Source organism: Chelonia mydas, chromosome 21, assembly GCF_015237465.2.
Source record: "Chelonia mydas isolate rCheMyd1 chromosome 21, rCheMyd1.pri.v2, whole genome shotgun sequence".
NCBI classification, from domain to species: domain Eukaryota; kingdom Metazoa; phylum Chordata; order Testudines; family Cheloniidae; genus Chelonia; species Chelonia mydas.
Window position 1 is genome coordinate 2,478,709 of NC_051261.2, and position 14,767 is coordinate 2,493,475.

The window sequence follows — 14,767 nt, forward strand, 5'->3', positions numbered from 1 at the left end:
TGGAGGCCCGGACCAGGTCTCTGTGCGAGGTGCTATACAAACCACAGTCATGGTTCCTGTCCCCAAAAGCTTACAATCCATGCTAAAATTTCCTGTCCTCCCCAGGGCAGTCTGCTTGTGTGCTACTGAAGGCACTGTCAGGCAAGGGTAAGGGCTAATTAAAATGTGTCGTCTTCAAAATCCCTGAAGCTGGACAGGCCTCTCCAAGGAGTAACTGCTTATTTTGTTTTTCTAGATTATTGGCAAGAGCGCCTCTAAAACCCTGATAATTGTATGAGATCTGAGATCTCTAATTCAGAACAGTATGTGTTCATCTCCCGCCCCCGCCCCCCCTTGGTCTGTGTATGAACAAAAATAAAACTAATTCACTCTTGTGCTGCAGGTCATGTCTGCTAATACCTGAAGTGGCCAGGATATTAGACACCCCAAGCAGGACATGTACCTGAAATCTACAGCAGGGCAGGAATTTTTTGCCTAGGGAAAATGTCAATTTGTTGAAAAGGAAACTTTTCATGGAAATATCAGTTTTGACAAAATCTCTGGGAAGAGGGAGCAAGAGATGTCCCCTGCCAGAACTTCCCACAGCCTGATGGTTAGGGCACTCACCTGTGCTAAAGGAGACTCAGGTTCAAGCCCCCTGCTCCAAATTAGGCACAGTAGGGGATTGAAGCTGTCCCCCCACATACCAGACACTTGCCCTAACCACTGGGATATTGGCTATTCCAGGGTGGGTCTCTTTCTCTCTCTCCTATACGTGTTTTTTCTTGAAAAATTTCAAAAGGTCTAGATTTTTGTTCCAATGCACAATGCAAACAAAAGTTGAAACCTCAGAATTTTTTGTGAAATGGAATTCTTGTTTTCAGGCTAACCTTACTGAACTCTCAGCAACCTCTTTACTATATAATACGCAAGTTATATATACGCAAGTTATAGTCTTGAAAGTGGAAAGTTGGCTTAGCCCTAATTCTCCTCAGCTAATCATGGAGTCCAAATGAATCTAGCCATGAAGGTCTGAATTTATCTATCCACTGTGTTCTGTCTGCCTGTCCAGTTTAATAGAATGTGCATGGAGAAAGCTAATTGCTGAGAGAAATTGCTGCTTGTTCGCATGATTGATCAAGAGTGTAGCAAGTTCATTTTAGGCAGTCTCAGACAGATTTTTCTTCAGACTGTGCCTTTAGGGGAAGAAGATTATAACAGGTTACCATTATCTAAAAGTTCTTTTATTTTGTGTATCCTTCACTTCCTTCAGAACCCTTATGCTCTTTGAAAGAGTTATATTAACTACTTAATCAGCCTTTATGTGAGGCGCATTCACTAGTTTTGTAGACAATCAAATAAATTAGTATTATGTTTCAATAACCATATCTTCTCCTCTAATCATGTGCCAATTGAGACTTTTATTATTTGTATTACAGTAGTACCTAAGGGTCCCAGTTGAGATTGGGAGCCCATTGTTTGTGCCCTGAAGAGTTTACAGTCTAAACAGACAAAGCAGACAAAAGGTGGGAGGGGAAATGGGCACAGGGAGTGAAGTGACTTGCCCAAGGTCACACAGAAGGTCAGTGCCAAAGCTGGGAATAGAACCCAGCTCTTCTGAGTCTCAGTCCATTGTCCTATCCCCTGACCAAAAATGTATGTACATAAGATAGAAATCCATCTTTCTTTGCATTTAATGAAAGTGGTTGGTTTGGGGGAATAACATTATGCTGTATTACACAGCATTCAAGATTAACGCTAAGAAAGGAGAAGGGAAGTGAACAAGAGGTATTTCCTTTTCCTTCCATTGCAGTGACACTTCTTTGAGATGGATCTTATTTTGAAAGGGTGGGGGTCATCTTAGCATATTCTTTTGTTTCCCCTTTTAGAGGTGAGGTACTGAGTCAGAGCTGTCAATCCAGACCCCTGTAGTATGTTATAATAGGAAGGAAATACAGGCACTGAGATGTAACCAGGAGATGATTAGGAAAGGGTGTCTCAATATTGCAAGTACAAGTTTGCTTTGAATTGGGTAAGCTAGTATCTTTGAGTAGCTTTTGGAAATAGACATTTTCAGCATTAGTACCTGGTTTGTTTTTTATTACCTAAAACTAAATGGTTAAACAGGGACTATAAGAAGTTAAGTTCAAAAATTCGCAACTGCATCTTTTATTTGGACAGCACGGTAAGTGTGCATGGCATGACACACACAAGGCAGAATACATGATCCCTGCCCTCTAGAACTGACAAACATGTTGTTGAGGCGCTAATAATTACATTGAGGCTTCGCCATTGCTGCTACATTTTCCTTCCCTTACTGTTTAAGCACTTAATTCAACTGCCAACTAGTCACTGCAGAGAGCATGAGGAGTCATGTCAAAGGTCAGATATTTGAGACCATTTTCCCACAGCAGCCCTGTGCGAGTGATCCTTTACCGTGTTAAAAAAAAAAAAAAAAATAGAAGGGATTAAAAAGGATTAGCAAGAATATTACCCTCCAGAGTGCAGGCCCAAGGCACTAAGAGAAGAACCTAGCCAGGCAGTAAATGTGCTTTATTTGGCCAGAGCACAACCTCTGCTACATTCCTTCAAGAATCTGAATGGGAAAAGTTAAGTCCCCAAACTGGATTAGTAAATAATCTCATAGTTTGTGGCATCTGCTGAAATAAATTGGTGAGTTGACTGCATTCTTATACTTTGGGAGGGAGTTAAAGGAATTGCCAGCTACACTGATCAAAGATGAGGATTAACTTTGGCCATTATTGAGTGGGACACTATATACTATGAAAGGACAACTCATAAGCGTATACTAGAAAATTGGAACATTCATTTTAAACTTGTAAAATTATTTAACATTTCTTAAAAACAAAGTTGAGGATTAAAACAAATTGGCTTCTCGTCCTCTGCTGCATTGTAAAAAATAAAAATAAACTGAACCTCCTGTAAGGTTTTAGAAAAATGTAAAATGTTTGTTTAGTAATTCTGCGGTTTTCATAGTGCATATGCTCAGCTTTATGCTCGCCACCTCTCATTCTGAGTATCTAAAATTGGGAGTTCACTGCCTGGAAACAAGTCAGCGTGTTCTGCCTGCGTATCGGCGCATTTCTGCCTTCTCCCATCAGCTTGTGACAGCAGTTATAGTTGTGCCAGCACAACACAGCTGTGAATTAAGGATGGGATTTTCAGAAAAGTGCTCCACATTGGTTTAACTCAGCTCCCATTGAAGTCAGTGGAATCAGAGTTAGATCCATGCTTGATGCTTCCGAAAATACTGTTCTAAACTTTATAATCAAGGATATACCTGGTAGCCTGGCACTTAGCATCAGTTTCTAATTTGAACCTGACACTTGGGAACTAACAGATATTAAAACCTTTAGATTGAAAGTTTTCAGAGGCAAAGGTATCAAGGTTCAAATCAACCTAGACTTGCAGCAAGCACTTCAGTGTCATATCGTTAGCATTGCTTTACATGGAGCTCTTAACAGATTTAACGGCTGACTTCTGGGATACCTGCGCATGAAACACTTGTGCTAAATCAGTTCACTTTCCTTTGGCATTCATGGAGCATGACCTGATGCAGCATAAAATGTGTGTCTATGTGTGTGCGTTTCCCCAGATAAATTACCTTATGTGTTATGATCCAGGGACTACTCTCCAGCCATAGAAGTGTTTATCTCCTCACTGAAGTAAAATGCAAATCCATTTTGATAGCACGTATACTTCTTAACATTCTGAATGTAACATTCTGCTGAGTTTAGCAGCCCAACCTCCCAGTTTTTCTGTGTAAATAAGATCTGGCAAGAATTTATCAGAACTGGGCCCTAAATTGCAATGCCTCCCTAATGCATGAAAGACCTCCATATGCTATGTTCTGATCATTTTGAAAAATTTGGGGAAATCCTTTGGCAGTAACAAGGACTTGGGCATGGCCCTGTATCTAAGCATGCTTTCTCTTTCCATTTTCTACTTCTAGTACTTACTAGAAATGAAAAGCTTAATTCTACCTCCAGAGCATATTCTGAAACGAGGGGACAGTGAGGCAGTAGCATATGCTTTCTTCCATCTTCAGCACTGGAAGCGGATAGAAGGGGCCCTTAACCTGCTGCACTGTACATGGGAGGGAAGTAAGTATCTTTTTTTTCCAGTGCAGCTAGCTAATCCCTCTACCTTTTATTCAAATAATTCATAACTGGCATACTTTAACCAGCGTCTGAGCTTCCTTAAGGCATCCTTGTTCAGTTTCAAAGGGAACTCAGCGCTCTTGTTTGGCTTTTTGCTGGAGATGCTTAATTGATGCCACATTACAGGAAGGCAAAGGGATTTACCCAGGGGGATGCAGACAACTACAGTCAAGCGATACAAGTATTTGTATTCATCAGCAGGCCTCCAACGATAGCTGTTCACAGCCATATACGGAACTAACGCTTTTTGTGGCCTCCACCAACTTGTTACCTCCCCCCAAAAGCTCCCCAGGGTGTCTGTCAATTGGAGCCAGTGCCACCAAGCAGCCAGGGTATCAAAAGCAGAATTGAGGCTGCAGACACACTTACCTAGAGAGGGACCGAGGGCTGAGAACAGCCAGCCACTGACCTGGGATGGGGCGGGGAGTAGGTCCTGAACAGTCACCTAGGAAGAGGTCTGTGTTTGCTTAGCAGCCAGCCAGCAACAGTTCCTGTGCTTCTGCTGGCAGGTCAGGATGAGGAGCAGCAGCAGCCTCAACAAGGCCAGAGAAGAAGAGACCAATCCACCTCAGATCAAGACCCCGTTGGATTTGTTAATCGTTCATTTTTCTTCCACTGTTGGATTAAAATATGTGTATCTTAATATTTGTTAAGTCTCTGTTTGGAGCTAGACAGTACCAGAGACTGAAGTATCCTCTTCATTCACCCCAGAACTGGGGGACAGCACAAGCAGCAGCAGTGTAGCGTGGCACCCCCACCCCCTCTGCCACCATGCCTTAACGTGCCGTTGGTCACCTTGTTGGCGCTGTCAGCAGGGAGACATGGAATGTTCCTTGGAGACTGAGCTTCCATCTGACTCCTGGAGGGGCTTCCTCCCCGATGGAAACACGTGGGGCGGGAGGTGCAAGGAGCAGGCGCTGCTGCTTATACCGGGACGGATCTGTAGAGTAATAGGGCTCTTCCATCTCTGATGTTGCTGTCAATCTTCTCTCTCATCTGTATTTGTACAGCACCCAGCATAATGGGGCCCCAATCCTAATAGTAAGAATTTATACTGTGGCAGGACCCAACCCAGGCTGGTATGAATTCTTACTGGAGAGATGACACCTTTCACTAAGTTCACTTCTAAAAGAAAATATAAAATACAAGATGCAGCTATTTCCAGTCTATTTCTAAATTTGCTTTCTTGGTGACTGAGATGTTCTTTCTGGTGGCATTTCGGGGGTTTGATTTGTACATAGGTCTAGCATAAGTCTGACTGACTGTCTTGTCCTCAGCATTTAGAATGATCCCATACCCGTTAGAGAAGGGCCATCTTTTCTATCCCTATCCCAGTTGCACAGAGACAGCAGACAGAGAGCTATTGCCAAGTAAGTAGTTATTTTGTTTCTAAGTAATAACTAGAATAAAATATATGTAATAAAATTCCAGTATGTACTGTACTGTGTTGCTGTGTATTTACTCTCTTGTGTCCTTAGCTCATGAACTGCTTGTGACATGGATTCTGGTGTACTTGGCCAGATGAAATGCACTGTGCAAATGCAACAGCAGAATACGTTGTAACCTTACATCCCAAAGGATCCCAAGGCACTTCACAAACGTGTGTGTGGGGGGAGGATATATAAATATATAATATTACATACTTTCCCACTGAAATGCAGCTACCTTTTGGATGAAATAAACTGTGTAACTGAATAGCGGCACTGCCCAACAGTTTAGTGGGGAGAGTGAGAAGCACCATACCAATTGCAACAGCAAGGGGAATTTAAGCAGATTTGTTAGTTTTTAAGGTGCCACAAGTACTCCTGTTCTTTTTGTGGATACAGACTAACACGGCTGCTACTCTGAAACCTATAATAACTCTTGGCATCCTTACCAAATTCCAGTTTAGTGTGTATACCTAGACTGAATGCCATGGGATCTTTAATGACCAATGGCTATCAGAAATTAAGTTTTCAGTCTCACTTGGATGGGGTCCCCACCAATGGCAAAGCACACCTCTCTGCTGTCTCCTTAGATCAGGACCAAATCCTAGCGGAGGGTGCCACCAAGAGGTACTGAGTTGCCAGTGAGTGTTGCCCTATGTCATGAGGATTTTGTAATAACATCATTACTGGCGGAAAGAGGCTTCCATGCCTGGTGCTTCCAAATTCTATTTCCTAACTTGGAGGGCAAGAAAACTGGGCTAGTCCTCTGTGATCACTTCTTCTTCTTCTTCTTTCTTTTTTTTTTTTTTTTAAGTAATGGTTCCCTGGCTGTTGTAGTGGAGCTGCTTCCTTCATCATTATCTGCAAGTAGCAGGTAGAGTGATAAACATTCCAGACTCTTGCATTAGAGTGCCCAGCAGAACCTCTATATTTATCATCTTTGGTTAACCTGTAGTTTGAGAGAAAACTTTATTGTTCCAAAATTTGATTTGATTAATTGTACATTCCATGGAATATTTATTATCATACATTGCTATACATCAGCAATGAGACCTAAGATTTGACACTGAAGAATGAGTCTTCTCCCCTACTTCGTTATCCAGGTATTAGCCCACATGTATTCTGTGTAAAGCAACCTGAAAATAAACCACTAGGACCCTCACTTACTCTGTCGCTTATTCACTTAGATGATAATGGGGCTCTTGTTTCATCTTACCTACTGGTGGGATTCTAAATGTGGGCTTCTACATCTCTGGAAATCTCAGCTTCTTCATGGAATTGCAGGGGCTACTGCTAAAGTGTCAGAAGGATACAGCTGCCGAAGAGCAAATGTACATGTGTGTTTCTGTTACAAAAAGTGAAAAGTTAAATTTAAAATGTGTAACTGAAGTCTGCCCCCAGACTCCTTTAAATTATTCATTTCTCACTTATGCAGGATATTGCACAAGGAATTCCTTGGTTAGTGACTAACCCTAAGCTGTAGGCTTTCCAGCATAATTAAACACCAGCACATGCACGTATTTCAACACAATCATTCACGCATTCCTGTTACATTTTAAATACAAGGCTATTCATAAATAAAGCCATCTTAACCTTTTTTATTGTGCAGCTTTTTCAAGAAGTCTTGGAATTTTAAAAAAATCAATACTTTTAATATATTTAAAATAGAAAGTAAACCAAATTGAGGCTTAAATTGATAAACTTCAAATAGAAGGCTAATTGTTCTAATTGGTAATGATGCACAGAGAGAGAGCTCTGACCATGCAGAAATCTATTTAGCTCTCTTTACATACTTTGGGCCTGATCCTGCATTCCTTCCGTAGTGGCAGTTCTGGGAGCGTAAGGAATTCTTGTATATTTTTGTTCGTTGCGCTCCCCAGTTTTTCCTGCCTTTCTTACTCTTGTGTTCAGGTTGCTAGTCTTCTACTATTCGTTCCTCTCTCTAGTTCCTGTTTAAAAAGCACCCCCCCACAACCCATATATGTCCTTAATATATGGTTACACACCATTCTCTGAGCTGACCATGTCCCAGTTAGGTTTTTATGAGGATGGCTGATGGTAGATGGGGTGTATTGCATGTTATGTTTCATCACGGGCAGGCCACTGCTTTGTTTGTCCAGTAGAAGAACAGGTATCCTAGTAGTCTGCTGAGTAACAGGGATGACTAGATGTCAAGGAGGTGAAATGAGAGAGAATCTTGAGGGGGGCACCCTTAAGCATGTTTGATTAGGACTTATTTTCTTTCCCTTTGGCGTCTGGCCTCACAGAAAGCCTTATGCATTCCACACCGTTGTGCTTCAGAATCTCAGCTTTCATTCAACCTTTTTTTTCTAGCCTTCATGGGTTACAAAGGAAAGGTTGCATCGCAGATTGGGTCACATTTGCAGTTATCACTTCCTGAATTTGCAGGCAACCTGAAACCTGGTGACAGCTTGATTTAACTCTGTCATCTTTAAATTTCCTTCTGCAGCCTACTGAAAGCTGAAAACGTGCACAGCCCCAAAGTGAATAATAAAAAAATAAATAACACTGGCTATTGCACTGACTATATCTATTTTCCATATTTAATTAAATCAAAAGGTACTTTTTACTGGGTCTGCTCCAGAATTAGGTCTAGCTTACTGAAGAATACACAGGACTTTCCATACTTAATTGCATGTACAGACCCTGCCTGTTCCTTTTATTTTAAAACATTGCAAAATTCTTGGATAAAAAATCTAGAATTGTCACAGTCCCTAGATGGTGACTACTTTCAATGTCTTGAGCTGTGAAAGCTCCATATTCCACTCCCAAGAGCTGTCTAGTGAAATTATTTTGATTTCTTTGCCCTAAAGTGTAACTAATGGTTGTGTACAAAATTTGTACCCCAGTCTTGATGCTGTTTTCTTTGAGATCTGCTTTGTCAATTGCTCTGAAATTTACTGTAACCTGCCAGCTTGCAGTCTTTGGGAAGTTTTAACAGAATCTGACCATGTATATTATCTGATTTGCTTTCAGAATTATTTTACTTTTTAGACATGGGAATTCTTAAGCTAGAAAAACATGACATAAAAAGTAGGAAAAAAATAGGGTGCTTGCTTTTTAAAACATTGGCGTTCACTAAAATAACAGAATTTAGCATTTGTAACTGTTAAAAATTCCTTGATTATTTAAATTGGACCAAGTGTTTTCATTGGAACCTTTGTCTTGATGACATCTTGTGAGTTTTATGTTACTTTCTTCTCTTCTGTCGCAACAGTTGATTCCAAAACTTAACCCTGCAATGTTCTTCAAAATAAAGGAGGGGGAAAAAGTGGTGGGGGAAGGATAGCTTTAGTGACACCAATAAATAACTGAAGAGCAAAAACATGTAGTATATTAGAAAACATATCAGGACTAAGCCACTTAAATATGCTTTGAGTAAATGTCAGGGGTTTAGTCTTGTGTTGCACTTAAGCTTTGGGTCCATGTATATGTCCTTTGGAACTATAAATCTGAATGTAAAACACTAGCTGCTCTGCAATAATAGTTCTCTTTGACATCTTTGTATAATGTAAACTGGTGTGTAATTATGACCTTTTGTAAAACTTTATATTAAATATTATTAAATGTCCAATAACTTTTCAATATTTCTCTTTCAGCTTTTCATGATGTCTCCGTTTACCCACAGAAGGAGCTTCCTTTTTTCATCCACTTCACAGCAGGGTTGTGTTCCTTTTCGGCAATGCTTGCCGTTCTCACACACCAATTCCCTGAACTCATGGTCATTTTTGCTAAAGCTGTAAGTATTGTCTCCAGTCCAGGACTTGCTTAGAGTATCTGTGAGATATTCAGAAGCCGAGGGCCCTGTCTGTGCAGGTGTTTTGTGATGCAGTAAATATGCATTGTCATGTGCTTCTGAAGTTACTTGTCATGCAACTATTAAACTTGATTCTTCACTTGGACTCAGAGTTCCTCATTTTGTAAAGACTGTTATTTTTAGATTATAAAGCTGATTTCTGCAGATCAATCTTAGTAGATAATCAGTCCCGATTACCAACTTAGGAACAATCCAGCCCTCTCTTTCTCCCTTGTCTGGAAGGGCTGTGGAGAAGAATTTGGTTTGCACATTAGATCTATGGGTTACAGACACAGCTTCTGATTTTTAGTTTAAATTGAATTATTGAAACAAAAGCTTCTGAATTTTGAGTTAAGGGCTCTTCAGTAACTAATGGGTTAAAACCAAAGCCATGGGAACGTTTAGACTGTAAGCTCTCTGAGGCAAGGACTCTGTTTATAGCTGCATCTTGTACCATGCCAAGGGTATTGTCTGTGCTTAACAAATAACATTTTGCACACACGCTCTCAAGCAGTTTAACCTCCTCCTCCTACCCCATTGCTGCTTGATGCTGTTGCTTTTCATTCTGCAAAATGCTGGATAGTGACAGTCCAAAGATGCTTCAGTAGTGACATTAAGGGCTGAAAAACGTCTGCAAAGCACTTCCATTGCATCAGATAAAGTTGGAAAGCAAATCAGTGAATCCCCAGAAAGCCTGCTAATAAAATAGCCCTTTTTTCACTTGCATCTCACTTCTCTCTTGTGCCTCTTCCCTCTTCTTTGCCTTTAAAGATCTGGAAGGCCAAACTGCACATGAAAGGTGTTAATTAAGTTACTTAGTGTGCTTCTGGAAAGTGCTCAGATACTGTGGTGATGAGCACGGTATAAAACCTATGTAGACTAGAGGGAGAGTGGCCTTGTGGATAGGGCAGTGGCCTGGGACTCAGGAGACCAGCTCTTCTACTGACCATCTGGGTTTTCCCTGCTGCTGTTCTTGTCAGTTTAGACTGTAAGGTCTTCAGGGTGAGGCAGTGTCTTACTATGTGTTTGTACCGTGCGGAGGCGCCCCTGTTTCAGCTGGGACCTGGAGGTGCTACTGTTTTATGAACACGCAGGCAGTATTACAGTCGCTCGGTCTCCCTGGAGCGCCTCTTCATCAATTGCATTGTGTTAAGCCACTGCTACTGTGAGCCTGGGAGGCAGCGTCTACATCCAGCCAGAGCAGCGCTGTTCTCCTGCTCAGAGAGAGTTCTTTCTAAGCACGCAACAGACAGTACAAGGGGATTTTACAAAAATACTGAATGGAGTAGTACACTGTGCTATGACTTTCATGATGGCCCTAGAGCCAGTCCCTAGTGGGAGGACTGGGAAACATCCCATAGCATTGTGCACCCTTGGCTAATGTGGAAGGGTCAGTGCTAGGCTCCGTGGGGAGCTGCATAGAAGAGTCCAGTGACAGGGTGGAGTGAAATGGGAGTATCCTACATAGATAACTTCCATACATGCTTCTAGTAGCCCCCCCATGGAGAAATTAGCCAGGAGCTGGGATTTGTGCATTTGTATGGTGCCCGCAGCAACCACTGGGATAGTTTGAAAAGAGCCTGTAAGGTATATATGGTAGACTGGGGGGGCTAAAGAACAAAACCAATGTTCTCCGAGTCCTTTGAGACTGATGGAAAAGCTTCTTGGGCATGTACAGTGATGAGTCTAAATGCAGCAGTTTCATTTCCATAGTGGTAATGGCATACAACATTTTCTAAGATGTTGGAGTGCAAAAGGCACCTTATACATTCAGACCTTGTTTTGTTAAACTCTTGTGACTTAAAAACACCCAAATTGATTTCTTCAAATTGTGTTAAGCAGAAACAATCAGGACTTTGCACCATTAGTAAGTCAGCTACTACAATAAGTTGACTTCTTCTTTCATGCTAAGCTCTGTTTGTTTTGTTACCTCATTTCCTTCCCTTACCCTGTTTGTCGCATCCACTTGTTGCATCTCATCTGGTACTTAAATTGTAAGCTCTTTGCAACAGGGACTGTTGTCTTATTCTTCTTGATTGCAATGTATGTACTGCAGTGGGGCCCTTAACCATTGATTGATTGGGTTTCCTAGGTGTTATATAATAGAAATAAATGAGATAAAGCCTAAAAATAGGTTCCTATGTAGTTATCTTTCTGTTGATTTAAAAATTATTTTAACACTTTTTCTGTGAACTTTGTTACTACATGGCCTGAGTGCTAAGATACTGTGGTGATATGTGGATAGATGTTAATCAAAGCTATGTAAACTTGGCACTTACACAGTTGCTGTCTTCTAACATGTTGTTCATATTGCAGTGTAGTGCAAAACTTTTGGCTTGTCTTGGTGAAAATGAAGTTCTAAACCTTTTCTCAGGAAGAGGCACTGGTCATGAGTCACTTGTCTTGCTTTGTAAGAAACTAATTTGTGAAAAATGCTTTTTGAAGTTGGGGTAAAACCAATAGTCAACTTAGACAAAGAAGTGGAGTGATTAAAACATCCTGTGGTTTTCACTTGTACTCTTATAGGGGCAGTGGAGCATTTCAGCCCCAGGGAAACTTCCCCACCAAGCACTGCATTGAAGACAGATTATATTTTCATAAAATTTTACAGTGTGTGAGCTGCAAAAAATAAACTGGAAACTCTGAAAAGTGAGGGTGAAAAGGCAGATTGGAAGCCAGAGAAAATGTTTCAGTTGCTAAGAGCAAGAAAGTCTCAGAATGGGACTGACCAGGACAGAGAGGTGGATTACTTGTTTGATTCCAAGCCAGCTGTTAATTAACTGCCATTTGCATTTTAGAAACTAGAGCAATTGGATATAAAACATTCTGGTTCCCGTTCCTAGGTGGGAAGTTGAATGACTCTTACGACGTGGTTAACTCGTTCTGTTTTAAGGAAGCACCATGTTCTGCTGGTATGAGCTTCAGGATGGAAGTTGGATGTAGGCTCTGATCCTGATTGACTGTGCTCAGTCCCCTTACTCGTGAAATGGGGATTTCTGCCTACCTTCTGTAAAGTGCTGTGAGGCACTTAGATATGTGCTACACAGAGTATCTTGCATGTCTCACAGAGAACTGATTCTTCCCACCCACACCTTTTGTTTCTCTTCGTGGTTTCTCTCCCCTGCCAGCCCCATATAAGGTGGCACATAGTGGTAACCTTCCTTCTGGCTCTCAAAAATAGGTTATGCCGCTCTAGAAAAGAGCGAAAACTATGGAGTCCTACAAGCTGCGTGCCGCCCTGCTTATCCCTCAAATAAAAATCATCCAAAAACCAAAACCACGTTGCAATGTGCTTGCCCTCCTGTCTTTCATGTGGTAGCCTGGAGCACTAACCACAGAGCCACTGAACACACATTCAGTCATTCCGGAACTAAAAAAACCTTGAATAACTTGAGAATGAGAGAGCGTCAGACTTTCTGCTGTTGAGCAGGTCAGGTAATGAGACAGATGGAACAAAAATGCTAACTAATTCTAAAAGTGCAAAGTTCTCATGGAATCCTTGTTTTGCTGACATTCCTGCGCGATGGTGGTCAAGCCACACAGATCTGAGAGCGGGGCCCCATTGCCACACTGCTCTGTTCATCTTTATGTGGGAAAATGTAGTCGGACGTGCCAGTGACAAATTTCTGTGCTGCTTGTAATTGGCTGGCTTCATGGCAACCAGGGTCTAACTGTTTGCTTGATTAATTCTTTAAGGACTGCATTAGCAGAGTTGTATGATTTCCAAAGAGATACAAGGTCAGATGTTACACTAACAAAAAATTGCTTGGGGAAGTTCTCTCTGCCGAGTTTCTTCAACCAAAAAAATATAATTTGTGTGCGTTACATTCGCTTTGCATAACAGGGAATTTGCATGTCAAGTGGAACGTTGGTGAATATGGGCAAAAGCACTAGCCTGGTTTGTTCATTGGGCAGTGCTATAAATTGCCCTTATTATCCATGGGAAGGGATGGTTTTCTAGTCCCTGTTCAGCTGCAAAGATGGATGAGAAGTGTGCATGCCTCTGTGCCTCTCCCAGCAGGATCCCAATGGATAACCTCCACAGAAAGTACAGAAATGGTTGTAGTGACTTGCAGTACCCCTGGATGTGTTCTTTTCCCTGGCTGGGTGCAATAATAGTTCTTAAAGTGCCATTCAGAACAGGTGCTTCATATCGACTCTTTTAAAAGAAATTAATCCAACTAATCCAGTATGTATCAAAGCTTCCTTTTGAGGAAGAATGCCTAGTGGTTAGCGCACAAACTGGGAGTCTGAAAACCTGTCCTCGAATCCTGAAAAGGCTTGGTCTTGTCACATAGTGGTATTTTTGTTTTAATAGCAGCAAGGTAGAAATGTATTTTTGTTTTGTTTTTTGTAGTGAGCAACATAAAACTTGACAGCTCTACAACAATCTACTGAAGTTAATATCAAGGATACAAAGCATATAACTATTGGTTTTCTGCTATTTAAAAACACAGGATTATCGCTATAAACTTGATTAATACTCAAGTGGTTAAAATTTCTTTATTCCTAAACATAAATGTGTCACTATACTGTGACTATTACATAAGTCTTATTTTTATACCTTCATAAAGATCTAATTGCCTTAAATTTATCCCTTTGAAATGGAAAAATCCTAATTCCAGGTAAATCATAATACTTTTGTGCATTTGTTTTTATTACATAGCTCAGGATTTTTTCTGTAATGGAAATTTTGAATGGTTTGATCAAAGTGAAGTGTGATGCCAAGGATGGGTTTATAGAAAATCCAAGACACACAAGTGGGGCTTGGTGGGTGGGGTAGAATGGTATGTGTAATACCTAGATTTTTCACTGTTAAGCTTTAGGTGAATGTAAACCCTAATCTCATTTCTTATATGTAATTCATTGAGTAGATTATTTTAATCAAACCATAGTTTTCAGCTGTTTGACTCTGTATTGTTAATTATATGCTTCATAAAAGCCCAAATGTTAATACTTTTTTTGTATTGAGTTGAGTAGTCCTGGTTTACATATTTTCACAGTTTAGTGCTTGAATTTAGTATCTTGCCGACATGCTTAGGATCTAACTGATCGCCATATTTGGGGCTGGGAAGGAGTTTTCCCCGAGGTCAGAGTGGCAGAGATTCTGGAGGGCTTTCACCTTCCTCTGCAGCGTCGTGAGGCATGGGTCACATGCTGGTATGAACGAAAGTAAAATGGTGGAGTCTCTGTAACTCGAAGCCTTTACATCGCAATCGAAGACTTCAGTAAGTCAGCCGGCGGCTATGGGCCTATTTCAGAAGCGGGCGGGTGAGGTTCTGTGGCCTGCAGTGTGCAGGAGCTCAGACTAGATGATTATCATGATCCCTTCTGGCTTTAAAGTCTGTCTCTGATAATTAGGC

General features: G+C 41.1%; 1 protein-coding gene across 1 annotated transcript in view; it reads left to right on the forward strand.

The window, feature by feature from the left end:
- The window catches only part of ST7L (suppression of tumorigenicity 7 like), a 49,839-nt gene that overhangs the window by 22,813 nt on the left and 12,259 nt on the right, over positions 1–14,767 (forward strand). Inside the window, 3 exon segments of the mRNA XM_043533643.1 lie at positions 3,953–4,103; positions 5,438–5,530; positions 9,208–9,347. Of these exon segments, the coding sequence (XP_043389578.1) occupies positions 3,953–4,103; positions 5,438–5,530; positions 9,208–9,347 (384 nt within the window).